General features: G+C 38.3%; 3 protein-coding genes across 7 annotated transcripts in view; 2 read left to right on the plus strand and 1 right to left on the minus strand.

Annotated features, from left to right (window-relative positions):
* acmsd (aminocarboxymuconate semialdehyde decarboxylase) overlaps nucleotides 1-5059 on the plus strand; it is a 6094-nt gene extending 1035 nt beyond the window's left edge. The window contains exons 2-10 of the mRNA XM_014024873.1: nucleotides 661-705; nucleotides 1160-1256; nucleotides 1986-2035; nucleotides 2166-2402; nucleotides 3275-3368; nucleotides 3539-3634; nucleotides 3730-3902; nucleotides 4134-4232; nucleotides 4387-5059. Coding sequence (XP_013880327.1) covers nucleotides 661-705; nucleotides 1160-1256; nucleotides 1986-2035; nucleotides 2166-2402; nucleotides 3275-3368; nucleotides 3539-3634; nucleotides 3730-3902; nucleotides 4134-4232; nucleotides 4387-4449 — 954 coding nt within the window. The 3' untranslated portion in view covers nucleotides 4450-5059. The remainder of the gene's footprint in view (nucleotides 1-660; nucleotides 706-1159; nucleotides 1257-1985; nucleotides 2036-2165; nucleotides 2403-3274; nucleotides 3369-3538; nucleotides 3635-3729; nucleotides 3903-4133; nucleotides 4233-4386) is intronic.
* A 718-nt stretch (nucleotides 5060-5777) lies between these two features.
* Nucleotides 5778-15433, plus strand: ccnt2a (cyclin T2a). 3 transcript variants are annotated; one of them, XM_014024860.1, is made up of 10 exons: nucleotides 5779-5986; nucleotides 7798-7879; nucleotides 7956-8084; nucleotides 8373-8433; nucleotides 8926-8988; nucleotides 9539-9584; nucleotides 11912-12075; nucleotides 12251-12321; nucleotides 13107-14391; nucleotides 14543-15433. In XM_014024860.1, the coding sequence occupies exons 1-10, from the start codon at nucleotides 5829-5831 to the stop codon at nucleotides 14620-14622; spliced, it is 2139 nt and encodes a 712-aa protein (XP_013880314.1). In that variant the 5' UTR covers nucleotides 5779-5828; the 3' UTR covers nucleotides 14623-15433. The 3 variants fall into 3 exon arrangements, 2 of the variants coding, with proteins under 2 accessions (XP_013880314.1, XP_013880313.1); XM_014024859.1 differs by lacking the exon at nucleotides 14543-15433 and having other exon boundaries at nucleotides 13107-14536; XR_001311640.1 differs by lacking the exons at nucleotides 12251-12321; nucleotides 13107-14391; nucleotides 14543-15433 and having other exon boundaries at nucleotides 5778-5986; nucleotides 9539-9976; nucleotides 11912-12002.
* map3k19 (mitogen-activated protein kinase kinase kinase 19) overlaps nucleotides 15073-22131 on the minus strand; it is a 10570-nt gene continuing 3511 nt past the window's right edge. For 2 of the 3 annotated variants that reach the window (XM_014024857.1, XM_014024856.1), the window contains exons 6-11: nucleotides 19487-21553; nucleotides 18520-18621; nucleotides 18060-18298; nucleotides 17726-17975; nucleotides 17452-17660; nucleotides 15073-17361 (exon numbers count right to left, since the gene is read on the minus strand). In XM_014024857.1, coding sequence (XP_013880311.1) covers nucleotides 17241-17361; nucleotides 17452-17660; nucleotides 17726-17975; nucleotides 18060-18298; nucleotides 18520-18621; nucleotides 19487-21553 — 2988 coding nt within the window. In that variant the 3' untranslated portion in view covers nucleotides 15073-17240. Of the gene's footprint in view, nucleotides 17362-17447; nucleotides 17661-17725; nucleotides 17976-18059; nucleotides 18299-18519; nucleotides 18622-19486; nucleotides 21554-22131 lie in introns of those variants that run through there. The other variant, XM_014024858.1, reaches the window with a different exon arrangement.

The following is a 22131-nucleotide window of genomic DNA, read 5'->3' on the forward strand; positions in this document are numbered from 1 at the left end:
TTTTTATACTACATTTATACATTTTAAATACACTAACCTCACTCCTTTGTAACAACTAAGGCAAAAATGTAATTAACTCAGAAAATATTTTCAGGACCCCACCTTGATGTTTTGGGACCCCACTTTGGGTCCCAACCCCAACTTTGGGAAACACTTTGGCTCTGTGTTAACTTCTGTGTTCTTTTTTATTACAATAAACAAACTCAGATGATTATTCTAGGAAGTGCCTTTTTTATTGGATCATGTATTTTTGTCCTTGTTAAATAAATATTTTCCTCAACACTCATTGTTAATTTACATTCCAACTTTCACCAATCTCGATCAAAAGAAATTGGTGTCTGACATAAGCTTTTTTTTTCCAGTTTGGGTTCAGCTTCAAAAAGAGGACGAGGAGCTCGCTCGTTCATCTGCTGAGAATATTTTTTATTGGAGTCAGCTGAGTACACATCACTACTGATCTGCTCAGATGTGATGTTGTGGACTCACTTGCAGTTGCATTTGTGTGCAAAAGCCTGAACAGTTCACTTATAGTTGAGCTGGAGCAGATGTCAGAACCTAAGCCTTGTTTACAAGCTGGTTTTTCATTCATCATAACCAACAACCAGTGCAAAATTTCAGTCTGCATCATTTTTGAACCTTGTTTTTTTTTCTGCTTTGCAGAGATATGGATACGGTGGGTTCGTCCAGCTCCACCATCACTGCAATGTGAGTCACTTTTTCTTTGTTTTATCCTGATGAAACAAGGACATGGGAAGCGTTTCTTTGCTGAGCTCACAGAGGGATCACACTTCATCATGAYTGAATACCACCCAACGTCTCTGTCAGGCTCAAAAAGCAGCACAGTGCCTCACTGAAATATTTACTTTAAACATGTTTGTAACAGAATCAAAACACTGGAAATGGGCTGATTTACAGYATAACTCACAAAACTGTAATATTAAACATTGGATACTGTGTAAGAAGTAATTACACATATATTAAAACTGTAAATATTAGGTGTTAATATGAGTTTCAACAGCTCCATTACTCTCAGAAAGGAGCTTCAGATGATCTGTTRGAATCAACTCACTGCTGCCCTCATGTGGATACACTGTAAATGTTKTGGGGTTCTTTTTTAATATAAATTGAAGTGATGGGTGGTGCTGATGTTGTGTTTCAGGGTGAGGCAGAGATGATGAAGGATGGGAAGCTGTTCCGAGTGATTCAGGAAAACTGCTGGGACGCAAACGCTCGCATACAGGATATGGATAAACACGGTGAGTGGCKCAGTCACGACTGGCACGGCGGCGGATCTAGAATTTTTCTGAGTAAGGAGTCATCAAGGGGCCACAATATTCATAGAGGGGCCAAGTATTTGTTCAACATCCTTGCACGCAAATTCAGTTCGGTAAGATGTATATATTTAACCTGTCACACATGTTCAAACACTTTAAAAAAAAGCTTGCACATTAAATTCTCCTTACCAGTTTTACATGCATTTTTACTGTACATAGATAAAAGTCTCTCAAACACACAGGATGTGAGAAAATCCAACCATTGTTTATGAGTTAAAACACTTTTTCTGCGGGATTGTTCAAATTTATGCTGGACTTCTTTCTTTCTCCTCTTTGACTCATTAGCTTCAAACATGTTCAAACATGGAACTGCATCCAAYATCATCTCACTTGGGCAAAGGTCAGATGAGTGACAGGACAGGGGCACTTCAGGGGGCCAATCAGATTTCAGCAGGGGCCAATGCCCCTGTGGCCCCGCCCCTAGAAACACCCCTGGACTGGCACAACAGCCATCACCTTTTACAAAGAGTGGTGACAAAACTAACAGCCAACAACCTTTTTGTTTTGACAAACATTCCACTGCAAACAGTTTAATAAGTAATTTAAACTTATAATGTGCAAATGAATTAGCTACCAGGTATTGATTAATTAGTTTTGCGTCATTTAATGTGTTAGCAGGACTTGTCTAAACGTGATATTCATCTGCTGCAGGCGTCACAGTTCAGGCCCTCTCCACGGTYCCTGTCATGTTCAGTTACTGGGTCAGTGTTCACAGTCTTACAGCAAATTCAATCTAATATRCAACAAATAAAATCGATGTGCTTTTATTGTGTTGAAGACCTGAAACCACACAATGATTACTGAGATGAATCTTTTGCCATGTGGCGGCAGGCCAAACCTCATGACACGCTGGATCTCTGCRTCCTTTTGAATAACGATTTGGCCCAGACGGTGCGCAGCCACCCCAGGAGGTTTGTGGGCCTGGGCACGCTGCCCATGCAGGCCCCGGACCTGGCCGTGTTGGAAATGACGCGCTGCGTGAAGGAGCTGGGCTTCCCCGGAGTGCAGATCGGCTCACACGTCAACAACTGGGACCTCAATGCATCGGAGCTCCTTCCTTTTTACGCTGTGAGACATWGAGCAACATCTACACACATCAGTGCTAACAGCTATGGAGGACCAAAACTTACATAATTAGGAATAAAAGCAGAAATATATTAATGGTCCAATAAATAAAGAAATATACTAAAACACACCAAATAAATTTAAAAAGGAGAACTTTACCTCATGTTTTATAATTTCCTTGACCTTCATWCTTACTTTTCCAGCTTAGTTCCAATAAATTATATGTTTTAGCACATAATTTACAACTTTAAAGTTTAATTTAAAACAAAGGCAAAACAGTAAACACTTACCCCTGTCATTGTTTTAAACTAAACCTTAAATTTTAATCCAAACTGAGGCAGCAAAAGCATGCACAGTAGATCTGCACATGGATCCTGCTCCTTCGTGTCTGTCGACCAATAGGAAAGGAGCTGACCCAAAAAGGACCGCCCACATTATTTGCATAATAAGAAGGAAATGCATAAGTTCAGGAGACAGAGAAATATAAAAGCAACACATGGAGACTTTTTTGGGGAACAAAAAAGACAATAATTAAATACAATCATTTAAGAGACACAAATGCATGTACAAGTAAAAATAAAACAAATAAATATACATTTTAAAAACAGTGAAATGTAAATTATTTGCCAAAATACATAATTTATTGAAACTAAGCTGGAAAAATAAATGTGAACATCAATTAAATTATAAAACATGAGGTAAAATTCTCCTTTTTTATTTAATTGGTGCATTTTCAGTGCATTTATTTATTTATTGGTCCTTTTAAATGTTTCTGTTTTTATTTCTAATTTCAGTCCTCCATACACAGCATCTTGTTATGTAAATTTCCCTTTGTAATTTTTTGAGAAAAGCTGATTTGTGTGTTTGGCGTGCAGGCAGCTGAGGAGCTGGGCTGCTCTATATTTGTGCACCCGTGGGACATGCAGACAGACGGGAGGATGGCTAAGTATTGGCTGCCCTGGCTGGTGGGTGAGGGAGCAGGAACAGAAGATATTGATCTGAAACAAGTCGTATCACAGCTCTGCTTTGTTGTGCAAATCAAATTACCATAAACTGATATTAAATTCTTTGTCTTTTAAGCATTATATAAGTACACTAATAATGCAGTCTTCCTTTTTTTTGTTGTTTCCAATCCAAAGGAATGCCAACAGAGACAACCATGGCCATTTGCTCAATGATATTTGGCGGTATCTTCGAAAGATTTCCTAAACTGAAAGTCTGCTTTGCTCATGGAGGTACAGCAGAGGTCATTTTTAATTATTCAGTAAACCATTAAAGTAAACCACTGGCTGGTCTCGTTATGGTTTTTAATGTTTATTTGTTTGTTTAGGGGGTTCTTTTCCGTTCACTGTTGGCAGAATTGAACACGGCCACAAAGTTCGTCCTGACCTGTGCGCAGTCGACAACGCGATCAATCCAAAGAAATACCTCGGCTCTTTTTACACTGATTCTTTGGTTCATGATCCAATCTCCCTGAAGCTGCTCGTTGACGTCATTGGAAAAGTGAGCTTGAATTTGTCATTTAATCAACAAACAGGTCAGGTTTTAGCATGAAAAAGGAGGGCTTCTATGGAGAGTTTTGCCGATACTGAGTGACTGAGAGAAATACTTTAGCAGCCATTAATAGTTTAAATCTGATCCTGATGCAACAAAGTCAGGTTTAACAATACTATCAGGAAATATTGCTGATTTGCCAGATTTTCTTTGATGTTATTGCCTGGATCCTGTTTTTAGGATAAAGTGATGCTGGGAACAGATTATCCATTCCCACTTGGTGAGCTGCAACCTGGATCACTGATTGAGTCGATGGAGGACTTTGAAGACACACTCAAGGTATGTTCTTCCCATCTCATTCTTTTAGTGGCAACAATTTAAATTAAACAACAAAGTTGCACAAATGACAGAAAAGTACTACACATGCTTGAAAAAGTAAAATGAAATATGTGATCTTTTAAAACCACTTGTTAATTTATATTTTGCTTTGCAGGACAAGCTGCTCGCTGGAAATGCACTGGAGTTTTTGGGACTCAAACAAGAGCATTTTATGTAACATGATTCTCAAGAGCAACTGCAAAAACTACCGTTAATTTAGGCCTTTTTACCAATTCAATTACAAGTTTATATTAACATGGCTTTTTGCATATAGAGCTGCAGAGGATTTAATTTTTTTCTTTATTTTTGTTGGTGTAAGAAGAATTCATGTCAACCTGGTGACCGCCTCATTGACTTAATGGAAAAAAAATCCTACAATATGGGCTTGTATTGTTTGTGTGCAAGAAAGGTATTGCCTACTTTAATTGAGCTTTAAAAAACTCATATTGTAATAGTAATATTAATTGGTGCAAATGGTTCGGATAAAAATCATGTGCACATAATAGTGTATACCAGTTACAGTCGAGATATTTTTTGTATTTCCTGTGCTAATGTACTAAAACCTATTCATTCAGTAATAATTGTTATTAGTTTATATTTTCCATGAATAAAAGGTGCATTTTTGTTTTAACTGTACCTTAAAAAGGTATAGCTTAGACAGTATGCTGATACAGCTGAGAAACTGTCATAATATTGTGAAACTGACTGGCATTAAATATCTAGTTGACATTTAAAAATGAGAATTGGACAGGATGTATTCAAAATAAACTTTAATCTTGTTTGTTTAATCCAGTATATTAAATAAATTTATTTTTTAATGCAAACAAAAATGCAGCTGATTAATTCATCCATTTTTTGTGGGGGAAGGGAGAGAGAGAGACATCTTCACTAAGTTTGTTTTGCATAAATTTATAATGGGTCATTACCAAGTTAATAATTTATCATTTAATACAAATTTATGTTTAGGATTCCAAATATAATTAAAACCAATGTTAAGTTAGAACATATCAGTAAAACATGTCGACAGAAATGATTATGGTTTGTTATTAAAACAATATTATTATGATGAGACATGGCAATAAATTATTTAAATCTCAGATTCATTTCTTCCACAATTTATTTATTCTATTTAAGACATGTAAATAGGCCTACATCCAGGGCTTTTTAGTTTTGCTGTCGTGTTCAACTGTGAACTTCTTTTTTTAATGGTCAAAAGTTGCACTTTCTGTAAATTAAAAGAACAAAAATATGAGCAGTCTTTTTCCCCATAGGGTTTATTCTTAGAGAAATATTTTCCATAACATTAGTTTTGATTTTATAAAACTTGGTAATACTTCATTTTATTATTCCATAAATAAGTGGTTATTTTTTTAGTGATAAACAACATCACATAATTGAATAAATATAAAAAATAATTACATGATTGCAGATTATGGGAGCAGCAGTGACGGTTCTTTGACACTAGGGGGCAGAAAAGCACAAACCCGCGCGGTGTTTGTTGGACGGGACACAACGTCACATCCGCTTTCTCGATGCCGAAGTGATCGTTACAGAGTAATGGCGGCATGCCGGGGCTCTTCGTCGAAATTGTATTTCACCCGGGAGCAACTGGAAAACACGCCGTCCCGCCGCTGTGGAGTAGAACCGGACCGGGAACTCTCCTACCGACAACAAGCGGCGAACCTGATCCAGGATATGGGTCAAAGGCTCAACGTGTATCCTTTTCTAACGCATGCTAACACTGTGGGCAGTTAATTGTGTGGGCCCCGTCAAATACCAGCTATCTTACCATATGCGATTTTACGAAGAAAGACTATTTTAGTTTCATAAACTTTTTTATTGTATATAACCTTCTACTATACTTGTTAGATATGACTGCTTGAATCTTCGTAAAACGTAATTTGTTCATGCGCTAGTTTAGCATGCTAACTCTGTTAGCGTCTCTAGGCCATCAGCCAGGCGGGTTGCTGGTTCATTGGGAATTTAAATACGCCTTTAACATTAAATTATGACTTAAAAATAATTAAAACCACCACAATGCCGCTGTTAAATTACATAACGGTTGTGCTTTTTGTTTTTAGGCACGTCAGCGTGTTAATGTCAGCAATGTGCTGTGAGTCAGTTGCGTACTTTCTGTACCTTTTGGCTCAGCAGTAAACTTTACTCTCTTAATAGTCTCCTAATAAATGGTGGTTCAGCGCCCTGTTGCACGTGCCTGCATTATGTAATCTACTAGTTCGGAGCGCACGAGGGAGTGTTGAATATTTGAGCTCGCTTAAGCTTCATTGGGCTCTAAAAAAATGTTTGTTACTAGAATTTTGTTCATGTTAAACATTTTAATTCTTGGCTAGCCATGTGTTAGTTTGTAACAGTACCAAGCATGCTGGCACAATTAGTTTCTCAGAAAACCACACAAAAAACAGTCCTTTTGTGTTTCTCTCTTCCCTGTTCCCACCAGACCCAGCCGAGACAGATGACCACCGGTCTGGTTCTGCTGGAGGGATCTTCCTGTTAAAAGGGAGTTTTTCCTCTCCACTGCTGCCAGTGTGCTGCTCAGGATCAGAGACTGTGATGAAGTCATTCATCGCAATCTGCTGGCTTCCTTGGATGGATTTTTATTTTATTTTTTTAGTGCACTGAGACGTTTTGTTGTGACTTGGCGCTATATAAATAAATTGAATTTAAAAACTGCTGACACCTTGAATCTGAGCACACTAGGGATGTGTATTGGCAAGAATTTGGCGATACGATACATATCATAACAGAGGGGTCACGATACGATATATCCCGATATATTTCGATACTGTAAAAAAGGCGATATATTGCGATTTTTTTGGCCAAAAATTCTATTAAATAAAAACCTCTTACTGAAAAAAAAAAGAAAAGCTAATGTTTACTTACAATGCTAACGCTACCCTTACTCTCTAGCGCTCAAGAGGTAGAGGAGCCAAATGGCTGGCTCACTGCTGCCAACTAGTGGTCAGAGGCTGAACTACAACATAAAAATGAACGGTTGGCAAGAAGGTTGACATTTTAAACCTTAATTAAAAATCGATAATAGGGCTTTAGAATATCGATACAGTATCGGGAAATGAAATATCGCGATATTTCAGTGTATCGATATTTTCTTACACCCCTAGAGCACACCGTACATTTACTACTGTCACATAAGGAACAGTTTTAAAAATGACAATAGCTAGTTTATTTATTCGCATTTGTTAAACTAGTTAAATTATTGCAGACTTTTTTAACGTGACAACTGTGGTTGAATTCATACTTTTGTCACTTTATCCTTTTGCATTTTGGTTACTTCATGTTCACTCTTGCATACAGGAGGGTGAAACTGTTGATTTGAGCACTGTTTAAATCTAATTTATTGTCCTGCAAGGTGTCAGAAAATCTTTGATTTCTCTGAAAATGCTTGAATGGTGTTTAAATTCAACTTTAAAGATCATGTAAGAACATTTTCACTCTCCACGGAGTAATTTACAAACAAAACTGAATATTTCCTTGACTTCTCCTCCAGCTCACAATTAACAATAAACACAGCTATAGTTTACATGCATAGGTTTTATATGCAACATTCATTCACCAAATTCCACAGGAATGTAAGTATTCTAAGATAAGGATGATACCATTTTTAAATAAATTATTTTCTAAAACTTTTTTTTTGTGTGCGTGCAGATAATATCGCCCACAACCTTGTTTTTGGCTGCAAAGGTGGAAGAACAACCCCGTAAGCTTGAACATGTGATAAAAGTTGCACATGCTTGCCTAAATCCGCAGGAGCCACCTCTAGACACAAAAAGTAATGTAAGTTTGGGTATAATCGGGATATTGTAAGTTTAAAAGTTGTTTTTCTCCTGTTGTCATGGATTCACCTATGTTTAAATGGCTGTGACCTATTCTGCTGCCCTCCTTATGGGGTTTTATTTTTCCTGCCCTGGCTTGCAGTTGGTGTGTACCCAACACCCACTCATATCAAGACTCGATTTTTTTACTAGACTGAGTCTGTGTTTGGCTATTTTAAAACACTTGTTAGGGGTATAGATTAATAGACTCATTACAATTGTGTTGTAATGATTGTCTATCGAACTTTAGGCATACCTCCAGCAAGCTCAAGAGCTGGTGATACTTGAATCCATAGTGCTGCAGACCCTGGGTAAGTAATGGTGAATGACGTGGATGACTTGAGAGAACTTTGTTTATACTGATGATTACTGGTTAATTATAAATAAAGGTTTACTGTAATTTATTTATCACAGCCTTTTTTAATTAAATGTTTGGTCATGTACTGTTAAATTGTCAATCTTGTCGTGTAAAGGTGATATGTTATTTTTTTAAAAGTCCGTATTAGTTGGGAAATGTAATATTTCTGAGGCAATGGAGACATTTTACAAGATTTCTTACTCAAATTCTGCCTCCTTATTTGAAACTACATTCAAAACTTAAGATTTCTGTCCTCCATAATTAAAATGTTTGAGTCGCTTGCTTCTAAATGTAAAATAATTGACTGTCAAGTTCATATTTGGGTCAGTAGTTTAAATGGGGGGGGGGGGTGTGCGCGCTCAGATTGTTGGTGGAAATCCTAAAATGACATGTCACCTCCCAACTGTGTTTGTGTTGAACTCACCTGTTATGTATTTTGTTCCAGGCTTTGAAATTACTATTGATCACCCACACACTGATGTGGTGAAATGTACCCAGCTAGTGCGAGGTAGAGGCTTCTTTCTTTGCTCTTGTTTGTCCCACCTCAAATGTGGGTGGGGATAAGGGTGAAAACCATGCTGATTTATTGGTCTCCTGACCACAAATACCTTTTGATCTCCTGCTGAGTTTGTTGTATGACCCAAAAATAAAATAAAAACATAAAACAATGCCTATTGGGCCAAGACAAACTGAATTTTGACCATCTCTGCTTTATAAGAAACGTGTTTTCTGTAATCACAGAAATGAAAGAATACTAATTTTGGCTTTTAGCTACACTTGTTTTCTTAAAAAAAAATTGCTGACCCAAAAGATGTCTTGAAATCATCTTTTTATGGTACAACAGATTTAATGATCATCAGTTTTAAATTTCCTTCACTTTGTTTTTGGTGCAACTTTTATCAAAGAAATGTGGTTATCTTCTCAGTTTTAGCCTTGGCCTAATCAGTGCATTAGAAATTAGTTTAAAATTAGAACGTTTAAGTTTGTGTACCTTCATTTGTAGCCATTATAATAATTTCCCCTTTCTGTTTTTGTGCTTTTTTGTTCCCTTTCCACAGCAAGCAAGGATCTGGCTCAGACTTCCTATTTCATGGCTACCAACAGGTTGTTATCCTGCCCCTCCTTTATTGCACTTTGACTGCACACCATAGCTTCCTGTAATGCAGGGTACCCTTTCAGTGTCCAACTGGCCCTACTTGCACTGGTGGTTGTTGGGACGCTTGCCTCCTCCCCCTCAGCTCCCCTCCCTTTGTCAGAGGTAGCGGGACACGGTGGCTTGTAGCGTTACCGGCCCCAGTCGCAGTGCGGTGTATTGTACAAGGGACCACTTGTTGGCACAGATGGGTTGAATGCAAAATGCGAAGTGTAGTGGTGCGCTTGAAAACCACTTATTTGTTCGGTTGCGAAAAAGTGCATAATTCTAAAAGACACTCTGGTAGCCTGAATATCAGCTAAAGATTTCACAGATGTAAACATTTCTCGTAGAGGTCTTTCCGGTAAGTACTGCAGATAAATTTTTGACATTTTACTTTGTTCAAATTGCATAATTTCTCTAAATATTGTTCATTGCTTTTTGTTAAACACAATTTTTTTTCTAGCCCTTCAATATTTTACATTTACATCAAATGGATCAGAAATTAAACAATTATTAAAAATCTTAAGAGTTTTAGGCATTCATCTTTTAGCAGGGATTAGTCCAGTTTATCTGTGCCATGCCATGCAGGGACAACATATAGTTAGTTTCTGTTCTCTGTACTCCTGTACCTTATTTTTCTGTAGAATTGTTCTTTATTACTTTCCTGTTGCAAGTGGATATGCCTTTGGGCTGTTTGAAGAAGCACCAGCTGCTTTGTTCTAACATTTTGCAACATCAGACACTCTAGGTCAGTTCTAGTAGCATTAATGTCACTTGAAATAATGAACAACTTCGAGTTGTATTTTGTCACGCTGAGGGCGTGAGTGTTAATTTTTGCATTTGAACATGCTATAAAATAACATAAATTTACTCTCTGATTTGTAGTGGTTTGATCAAACATTGATATGTTGGCTTTTCAACTGAAAAACAAACAGGTGTAGCCCACAGTAGCCCTTTGTTGTGGCCCAAGATGGATTTGCATTAAGATTGCAAAACAGTTCTGGGTGAATGTGTCCATGACTACCTCTGACTCAGAATCCAGTCCGTTCAGGATGTGTTTACAGTTAAAATCATTTATGTTTCCTCGTGGTCCGTTCACTCAGAGTGCATGTTGATGCCAGATGTGAACAAAGGCAACACATTTGGTTTTGGTCAGCTGTAAAAGCACTTATAGCATGGATAGCATGGCATGGCACATTATCCCCCTTATTTTAGTTTTACCCAAACCTATATTACACATTACTGATCTACTCATCATGTGTACTTGTCGATTTGGTTTGATAATTCCTCTAAAGCAAAGATAAATCATATTATATTTTTACTATAGAATATATTGGACAGTGGATAATTGAATTGTGCTAACCCACTCATGGCTACAATATAACTTTTTTTTTTTACTACATAGACTTTTGCATTTAATTTATTTGTGTTGACCAACAACAATAACTTTGTTTAATGGCATTGTTATCTGACTACCACCAGACACCAGATTTTGTTTATCTTAATGATTATGTTCATTCCTACCAAATATATTTCTAAAATCTTAGTTTTATAATGTCATTTATATCCAGCCATGTGTTCAGGTATAGTGCGTAGTATACTTGGTGATTAACTGTTGTTTTCACCAAAGGTAAACTTGTGTTCATTCTACTAACAAAACACTGAATCACTATAGTTTTAAATTGTTTTGATAAACCTTCCTGTCTGTAACATAGCTCTTAACATTTAATTTGTTGCCATTGTTTCTGTTTGTGAGTTGCTTTGTTGAATTGAAGTGCTAGTTATTAGTTTAGCAGTTTAACTTTGTGTGGTTCAATGTTACATATCAGGTCTTTATGAAATATAAGTGTCATTGTAGCTGAATTTCATCACAAATATAATTCTGTATCAAACACTAGAACTGTTAAATGCTTACTTTAATTGAAAGCATTCTTTTTTATTTGAACATAGTTGATGAAATATAATGTAAATATTTATTGTAACTGGTCAGTGTGTTTAACGTCTGGTAGAAACTTCATTTTTATTGTCCAGTTAAACAGTAGGATTCTGTGTATGAAAAAGATCAGTAGAGCTTACTTGCATTTGCTGTAAATATGTTTTGAAAGTAATTAATGTTAAATAACTTGGTTATATTTACAGACATTTTAATGTAGCTGCAGATTTTGATCTCAAGCTATCAGTCTATTAAAACTGTCTGCTTCTTTTTGTGCGCTTTCTTTATTTTTTTCTCCACATGTGGGATGGATTATGACCTCCACTGGCCTGAATTATTCCCCCGTGTCCTGACATTCTACAGTCTTCACCTCACTACCTTCTGCCTCCAGTACAAGCCCACGGTGATTGCTTGTGTGTGCATACATTTGGCATGCAAGTGGTCCAACTGGGAGATTCCAGTTTCTACTGATGGGAAACATTGGTGGGAGTATGTGGACAGCTCTGTCACTCTGGAGCTGCTTGACGGTGCGTTCACTTTAACATAATAATATGTTTTCAAAACTTTTATAGCTTTCCCAACATCTTTCTTTTAGTGTGTGTATTTGTCCCTCATGAAGCACATTTTATTAAAGATTTCATGGCATAGTAAATTGTATCATGTGAGTTTATTAATATAATTTTTTATATTTTGTACTTTCAGAGCTGACCCATGAGTTTCTGCAGATTCTAGAGAAGACTCCAAGCAGACTAAAGAGGATACGAAATTGGCGGGTAATATATTCTAATGCATTTCCTTTCAGTATTTGATTTATGACGTATGTGGCTCATCACATCGAAATGAGGATTAAGTCCAATAGTGGAAAATGGAGAAATAGGCAGATATAGGGTTTTGATTTAAACGTGTGCAAAAATTGCGTTTTGTCAAAACATTATGAATTATCAATTTATCATTTGAAGGAATTGTTTTTTTTTAGTAATTGTCTGAAATGTAATCCTAAAAATTTTTTGGAAGTACTTTTTTGAGCAGTAGCAGCAAAAAACCTGATTTTGAGGAAAAATGCCTGAAAATTTTGTATTTTTCCTCTGTGAGCTAGAAATGTTTTTGTTTCTTTCCAACTGGGAAATCTTAATATACAAAGAATATTTGAGGTTTCCTCTTTTATATTGATATTAGAAATGACTCATATTTACATAAAATAAGGATTCAGACTAAATAATGTATTATCATAACCAACAAGACAAATTAAGTCATATCTCTGGATCCACGTTTAATAGAATAATCCATGTATCAAAATGTAGCTTTTAAAGCAGGAATCTGAAAATGTAATTTGGTCATTATGAACAAATTTGACTTAATCCTCATTTCAATATGATGGGTCACAGATGTCATAGTTAAAATAGTAAAAATAAAATTAGTTGAAAAATGTGGCTAGCTAATTGTAGGTGCAATTCTGTATTAATGCAATAATTTAAATCACATTTTCCCACTATTTCATTATCACCAATAAACTAATTTAAAATATAATAACATCCTTGCTATTCTTTTTGTCTTCTAGGCAACACAAGCTGCCAAAAAGCCCAAGGGTGATTCCACACAGTCAACAGACAACTCATTTGTTGGACCTTCGATGCTTCAGGATCACGGTGACGTCTCACTTTCTGAAGCCTCTTCGTCCAACCTAACTTTATCCAAAGCAGGCTTCTCCGTGCCCATGCCTGGCCATTCCAGGGGAGTCCCCTTTTCTCTGGACACCATCACTGCCACATACAACCCTGCTAGCCATAACGAATGGTCTCAGGGTAACCAGAGCCAAGCCGGGTACCCTTCCACTTGTGTAAAACAGGAACCTCTCAGCATCCCTGTCCAAGAATCCATGTTTACGTTGCAGGCTTCCACTTCCTCTCTGCTTCAGCATCCACCGCCTTACAGAACTGATAAAACGGTAGATTTAAATGTTGTCAAACAAGAGCAGAAAGAAGCTGCTGGAAGTGGGCAGAGCAAGCACCCTTCAGCACCTCAGTCTGCCTACTCTCTGCCAGTTCAACTTCCTCAACCACAACCTTTAATTCAGAAGCTGACTTTAGACAAATATCGAGAGAAACACACCGCTGAGCTGACTGTCCCTGTTCATAAGCGAAGACAAGAACTACATGGAGGACTCATGGACTGTGACTTGAAAGGGGATTTGACATCTTCCACCTATGTACCTTCCAGCATTAGCCAAGTAGATCATAGAAAGCATGTGCAGCCCCACCAAAGCTCTCATGTTGGCAATATCACAGCTTCCCCAATGAAAATGAAAGCTCCTTCCTCTTCAGCCTCGGGACAAGATTGGCGCCATCATAGTGACAAACGGGACAAGGCTGCTCTCAAAGTTCGTCTCGCTGTTCCTGGGTCCAGTGGCGCTTCCCAACCAGAGAAAAGCGGACAACCCGGCAAAGATGAGCACAAGATGAGGATAAAAGTGTCATCCGAGCGCCACAGCTCATCAGATGAAGGCATGACCGCCAACAACAACAAGACTAAACATTCCAGCATGTTGGTGAGCAAGGAGAAGCATGGTGGAGCGGAGTACAACCTCCACCGCCCCCACAAACACAGTGGCATTGGTCGAGGAGGTTCTGAGGGCTCGGGGGGAGCTGTGGGTCTGCTGTGCGGTCCTCCGGGTTTGGTCCCCATGGAAGGAACGACGCTTAGTCATCCTGTTTCCACTTCTCTGACGTCGTCGTCACGCAGAAGAGCGTACCCCGAGGGCAGCTATAACCACCACCTTTCATCCTCGTCTTCGAGCTCTTGCTCTAAAGTGAGCAAAATCTCCAAAGGTGCTGCTGGTGCTGCAGGTACCTTATCCTTTTCTTCCCCTTTGTCTCCTTGCTCTTCTCCTGTACTGCAGTGTGTCTCATCTGACTCCCAGCACTGTGGCTAACTCCCCTCCCACCCTCCTTCTCCTCTTTATTCTTGTTTCTCCTCCTCCCCTCCTGTCATACCCAGGTGGGCTGCGGGCCTCTCAGCAGTTTCCTCCTCCTCCTCCTAACGAATCGCCACATGAAGTGGGAGAGCAGAGACACTGAGTCCAGCACTCTGCATGTGTCCAGCACAAGGAAATGGCAAGAAACTACCCACAGTTCAGAATTTAAGGACTATGCTCTCCTTCTTGTCAAGTGCCCTAAGAAAAATAACTTTGTGCTGATAAACCCTTTACTGAGAAGCAGAAAACCCCCTCTGCCAAAAAAATAAAAAGTATTGTTGGACTTCTCAACTCCTGAGAGACAAGCTAGATGAATACTTATGCTTCCTGTCTCACTTTAGGGCTGTGATGTCCAGTCCTGTGTGTTAGTGTCGAATTGCTGCTTGATTATCCTTTTCTCCTCAAATGGGTCGAAGAATGTGCAAAAACGGATGATGGGGAAGTGTTGAGTGCATCTCCATGACGGAAAGTCCCTTTTTCAATATGTAAAACCTCAATATGGGAAAATAATTTTTACAAGTTCTATAAAAGCATGGAAGATGCACTTTTTTCATTTTTTTTTTTTGTTACTAATTTAAATAAATCACCTGTGTGATTGTATGGAAGAAGTTTTGCAAGCAGGAGATGTGTTCATTTGATTGCTGACGTTTGAATCCTGTTGGATGGATGCAAAGTGTTCTTTGTAAAATTTCATCTCCTTTGTTTTTTGTTTTGTTTTGGTTTCTTTTTACACTAAAATACTGTGCATTTGATTTGCATGTTTCAGTCATGAAAGGGATTTAAAAAAAAGAGTACTGTTGCTGTTTACAAATAATGGAGATAAATGTACATACATTTTTGTATGTTTAAAGAAAAAAGCTATTCCATGACTACTCAGGTTTGGAGCTGCTTGTAATTATAACAAAATAACTATATCTGTGAGTTTTTATTTTTTGTGGATCAGTGGATTGGGTGTCATCGGGGAATGGTGGCAGCATTCCAGTGCTTTGTTTCTTACATATTTTTATTTAGATTTGGTGGTGCACTATAGGTTTTAACCACAAGAAACATGCATTTGATTTCAGTTGCCACATACGTTAATCACCAATTTATTACGGCAATGAGAGAGATGTAATTTTTACCAAAAAGCTTTTAACCTTCAAGTAGACCTTAAGCTGAAAGCCAAACGTTGTGCCTCCTAAAAAAAAACTATCTGTAATGTATTACCATGACACATTTAAGTACTATCATTCACAGAGCAAAAGGGGGAAAATATGTATATTCATATAGTCTTATCCCTATAATTTCATGCTGTTTTACAGCAGTGATGGCAGATTCAAGCACCACTTTGTGTCAACCCAAAAGTGACTTTAATATCACTGAAGTTATCCATTGCTCTAAAGAATTAGGATGACTTTTTGTCTGTACTGTGTTCAGAGCATACAACTTCCCTAGAGTGTTTGAATCAGAATTACACAAGGGTTTTAGAGTTTGGCCAAAATAACAGCAGTGGTTTAGAAGAAATAAAGTAAATAAGCCACAAATCACTTTATCGGTCCTTTTTGCATTTCAAGAACTTAAATAAACTTCAGCCACACTGATAGTATCAATCTGGTTGTTTTATTACATGTACTGCTACATAATTTCTTAATTCCTCTGGGGGTAAATAAACTGTCTAGATCATTTAGTAGCAATAAATAAGTACTGCCATTGTGTTTGGTTCATACATGCTGTACATTCCTGGTATGTACCAGACTGTACTGTCTGAGTACTTATCCACAGCATTGTTAAAAACAAAGAATAGTAATCTGAAACGTTATTGTGTAAAAAAAAAAAAGAAAATTATATATAAATATAATATACCCCACATGTTAAAAATTCCACAACATATATATTTACAGTCAAGATTTTAAATTTAACAATACACAAAATTTAATAAAATAGTCTAATTTAAGTTATAAAAATGTATTTACCATTGTATTTGACCATTTGAAAGATGTAAACCAGGGGTCTCCAACCAGTAGCTCCTGGGCTCATTTAAAGTAGCTCTTCAGTGCTTATGGAAAGTTAGGAGAAGCTAAATTTAATTTGTCACCGACCAAACTTTAATTTAACCCCAATCAGTCTATAGATGTTCCTTCCCCTTGGTTGTCAAACACTTTAGGGCTCAGTATGGTCGAATTGGCAGACGGCGCACAGTTACGTGGCTGTTCGGCATTTGTTTTCACACACCTTTCATAGATCCTTGAGACAAACTGTGCCAAACTCCTGGGAAACCCCTGCTGCAGTATATGTCACTGGTTTCTTCCCACGGGGGGAAAAAATCAACGTTATTTGTGCACAAATCTGTTGCAGTTAAACCCTAAATTATTAGTGTAAATATAATATGAATGGATAAATGTTGCAAAAAGTAGCTCTTGGAATATTTCAGTTTKTGAAAGTAGCTCTTGAGAAAAAGGTTGGAGACCCCTGGTGTAAAATGTTTTAAATACACAAATACCACAGAAYTTAAGGCTCAGTCTTGAGTCCATCTATCACAAGTATTGGGTCAGCAAAAAAAAGTTTTGATAAAGTATTTTTAAAATCCTTAAGTATTCTTTTAGGCCATCTGATCAGCAGAACTGGTGCTGCAGGGAAGGCCTAATTGAGCCAACACACCTCTGATCACAGTGAAAGTGTTGGTTCATATAAACATAAGGACTGGACATGAAAGTTGGAGTCTGCTATAAATTTACAAACGTGTTATTTATGCAGTCCTACGATCATATTTTTCTGCATTACCCAAGATTTCATATTTGTCTCCTTTTGAGGAATGAATGGATGTTTTAGGAGCTGTCCGGCTGATGGTCGTAGTCTCTGGTCACTAAAATAAGGAAAAGCATTTAAAAAATTGAATCAGTGACTGTTTCACACAGTAGATTTTCACTACTACAGTTTTGATGTAATTGCTTACCTAGTTAAACATAYTTTTACAAAGTTTTTGGCACTCTCTGAAAACCCATCTGGCAACACTGGCATCGACCCTCTCCTAGTCCCAATGTAGAACAAGGCAGCCATCTTGTCCATGTGTGAAAGTGGTGGTTTTCCTGTGGCCATTTCAAACACCGTGCAACCAACACTCCAAATATCTGACTTCCTGCCGTATCCTGACTCGTTGATAACCTAAGAGAAGTTTAATGGTTAGAACCAACGAAACACTTTAAACAAATACTAAACATATGATTTACCTCCGGTGCCATCCAATAAGGTGTGCCATGGACGGACTTAAGCAGCTCACTGTTGCAAGCCGTGGAGTTTAAGCAACTGAGGCGCCGTGCACAACCAAAGTCGATGAGCTTTATTACACCGGTTGGCATCAACATGACATTGTTTCCCTTTAAATCTCGATGAATCACTTGGTTCACGTGAAGATATGCCACGCCTTCGAGGATCTGGTGAGTGTACAGAGCCAGAACTCGCTCTGGCAGAGGACCAAATCTAGAGAYGTTTGGAGAATGAAGACATCTGTAACCTTTGTTAAATAAATTTCAGGAATTTTATCATAAGCAAAGAATATTCAACCTGTGAAGTATGCTGGCAATKGATCCTCCTGGGATGTACTCCATGAAGATGGAAACTACATGTTTGTATAAGGAGGTCCCCAGGAAGCCAACTATATTGATGTGTTGAAGGGTTTTAAGTAATTCCACCTCCCTCTGAAGATGACCGTACTCTTGGTTTGCAGTGTCAGGGTCAGAGGAATCCAGGTTAACCTGCTTCACTGCTATCAGCTGGCCCTGGTTGGTCAGGCCGCAGTACACCTAAGAAAGATGTTTATTGGATGTTTTCCTATGTGTGTGTAACATCGTACTGTTGTAGCATGAACAACTGTGACTCCTGACATGACCTTTTGACCATGTCAAGGGTCACGGTCATTCATGCTACACTGGTGACTTCAAAACTAATACTGAAATTTACAAATACTGTTAAAACTTCAATATTTTATGAAAATTTTGTATTTTTACTACACTATTATACATACTGTGCCATAAGCACCCTTGCCAAGTACTTCACCCTTTGTCCATGTGATGGTGTCAACACCCAACTCAGAACCAGGATCAGAGTCACTTTTTTTTGGAGAAACCTGGAAAAAAAAACATGAATTAGGGGACTAAAAATAAAATTTTAAAAAGTTAAAATGAAAGAGTAAATTAAACGAGCAGCTTTAAATTTTGGTGAGTAAAATTAGTTATTAATATAAAGACAAGTCTCTTTCATTGTGGATGTTGCACAACAAACTTTTTTTTTTTTTTGTTATATCTAAGCATTTGATTAAAGTATTAGCTGTACCAAAATATAAAGTTAGGAAAAAAGAAGTGCAACATCAGGGCTGTTCAACTAAATTTCTCTGGGGGCCACAGTTACTGCAGGTCAACAGCTCAGGGGCCAAACATGCAGCATTTAAAGTCATTATGTAAATAAACCAAATATCACAAATATTCGTTACTTTTGAAATAATTTATTTTGCTGCATGTAACCATGAATATAACATACAGAATCCTATAACAAAAGTAGTGATAATAAAATAATGTCAAAAACTAAAATAACACGTTTTGCCTCCTATTTAATACAAATACTATTTTGACATCTCTGACTTGCCAAATTTTTGGACCAATTTTATTTTCACTTTCATAGTTTTATTTTCTACTGCTTGTGGTTTTAACTGTCTTTGGTRTTCATTGTAATGTTTTTACAATTCTAGCCAAGATTCTGACGTTTTTTTTTCGAAACTACATGTCTATGTTTAACTAAAAAAAAAACGCATGGTAATTAAAGTAGAAAACCGGCGTTTTCCGCAGTGGTCCGCAGGCTCGATGTGGCCTGCGGACCACCAGTTGAAGAGCCCTGATTTAGACAGTACTTGTTTTCCCTTGGAGTTTTTATTTTATTTTATTTTTTTCATATTCATCATAAACCAAAAAAAAAAAGTTTAGAATCAAATCATATACCTCAGGAGATTTACAAGGTAAATTCAAACATTCCAGTTTTTCTTCTTGGTTAAACGCTTTTCTCTTTTGCTTGGGATTGTCAGACCCCGTCGATGATTCCCTTTCATCCAGGAAGATCAGCTCTTCAGCCAAACACTGCAGTAAGTCGTCTGTGAGCGGCCCGTCGCCCACCTCGTCCAGAAACCTTTGGTAAACTGGTGACAAAACGCTGTGGCGGCTGCTGCTCCTCCATCTGTCGATCTTTGGCTCTGAAACCGGTCGGGCCGAGTTTTGTGTCGAGGTGTTTAAAGCTGTTTTGTGGTTTTGCATGAAAGTGTAATCTACGACATAAATGAAAGAAGTCGATGTTGTCAAAGTTTCTCCTGGTTTTAATGTGTCAGATCCATATTTGGAAGCAGCTTCTTTCATGGTTGACGATGCGTGATCGTCACTTTCATCCTGACTGTCAGTGTCCTCAGAAGAAAGTGGCTCAGCTTGTAGTTYAGCACTTTCTGTGTTGCAGACGGCATTTTTTGTCACAGCAAAGCGAGGTTTAACTCTAGGTGGCATGGGTTTTGGTTTTCTTTTATTTAAAGTGGTTGTCGTCTCTCCGGAGCTTCGCTTCAGCTTCTGTACCGTTTTTAACGACCTGGGTTTGACACTGTGGCTCTGTTTCGTCTTTCTCGTCGCAGCGCAGGGTAATTGCTTCTCGTTAAGTTTCTCACAGGAGCTGGAGATTCGCAGGTTCTCAAAAATACGACCAGCAAACATCTCGTAAACGTCTGGCCCCACATCATCGCTTTGTATCTGCAGAAACGAGTCTTTGTTTGTAACGAGGCCCACTGCAGATTTAGATCTTGGGTTTTTCCCACCGACGTCAGGTTTCTTCAACTGCTGGGCACTTTTTAGTTCTCTCACTGGTGCCTGCTGATGTGTTTGTGAGAGTTCAGAGACCCTGCTTGGTATTGGGGTGGGGATGCTAAAACCAGCACTGCTGGCAGATTTTATTTTTAACTTGTCATTAGCCAAAGGAACGATCGCATCAGGACTTTTCCTTGTTTTATCTTTGACATCTGTGGAAACTTCAGGACACTTCAGTTTGATTTTGGACTTATTAATACCTAAGATATTTGGATTCTTATGTCCTAACATTTTAAAAGATGTATTAGTTTGAATATTTGTCCTCAGCTGACCATTCATGCTGATTCTTCTCTCTTTATTTCGGACTGACTTTAGGGCTTTAAACGTCCTTTTGTCTTTCATTGGATTCACAACAAAGAACCTGCTTTTCTCCTCATTAGTACCTGTATTTAATTTAGCATCTGTTGCGCTGGTTTTGTTATCACAGGACTCATTTCTCATACTCATAGCATCATCCAGATGATTGTTTACATCAGCTATGTGGCTCATTTCATTTTTGAGTTTAGTCGTACCATCTACGTTCCTCTCTTCTCTGGGCGGTGATGTGATAAGGGTTTGATTGTTCTCAGAAATCGAAACGTCTCCTTTTTGAACACAGTTAAAAACATCTGAGGACTCAGTTTCAGCGAATTCTTTTGTGTGATTCATATTGTTTGCTTCACATTGAGGGTTCTTGGGTTTTTCTTTGTGGAAATGATGGTCCCTGTCTTTATTATGTATCGATCTGTTGACCAGTGGAACCAGACTGATCCTTGGCTGAACTTTCAAATGCTGCATTTTCTCTCCCCAAAAGTCTTCCTCGGATGAAATCGCATCGTTTGAATGTTGACCAAACCCATCCCCGGAGATCCTCGGAGTTCTGCCTTTAGGAGCCGTCTCATGAAGTTGTCTCTCATCATCGTCATTCTCGAGGCTGATGGAACTCTGGTTGCTGTTGCTGCTGGACCCACTTTCTTCACTCCCTGCCTCGTTGACGGGAGGACTATTGCACGGACTGACCCAGGATGTCCTGTCTCTCAGCTGGGTCCTGGAGCAATGTGGACTCTGGCTGATGGGCTTCAGAGGGGTATGTTGCTGTAGCACTGGCAGAGCTTTGCTGACTTTGGGTCGGCCATCCAGGGGTGCCAAGACCTTGGGTGTTCGGGAACGCAAAGCTGGCCAAAGATCCTGTGAAAACAAAAGATGGTTACAACTGATGGCGCAAACTGTTCCAAATGTTAAAGGGGCAATATCATGTAAAATCAACCTTTTTTTTAGTTTCATATCATGTTATAATGTTATACTCTCCTAAAAACATGCCCAAAGCCTTGCTTTGACTCATTCATGCATGTTTGAGAAATCCTGCAGCGTTTTTAGGAAGCCATGCGGAGGAGCAAAACGACAGGTGGGGATCAGAAACGCCCCTGGGACGTGTCTTTAAGCCGAACTTCCTCGTGGCAGAGCGCACCCGCCCCACCCCACACACCCCGCCCATGACTCCTGCAGGCTCTCGGCAGTAACAGAGCAAAATGAAAGTGAAACTTAAACTGTCTGCTGCTTTCAACACTACTGCTCACTCAGTGAAGCTCTTTTCTACGTTCCCTCACAAAAGTTGTTCAACATTGTTGTGCCTGCCGGTTTAATAATAAAGTTACGTTTACCATTAGCAAGTTAGCCTATATTGCTTTAATTCAGCTTCAGAATGAATATATCACACAGCCACACATGGAAGTGTCATATACCGATATTTTAACACAGTGCAGCCA

This window comes from Austrofundulus limnaeus, unplaced genomic scaffold, assembly GCF_001266775.1.
Source record: "Austrofundulus limnaeus strain Quisiro unplaced genomic scaffold, Austrofundulus_limnaeus-1.0 Scaffold443, whole genome shotgun sequence".
Taxonomy (NCBI): Eukaryota; Metazoa; Chordata; class Actinopteri; order Cyprinodontiformes; family Rivulidae; genus Austrofundulus; species Austrofundulus limnaeus.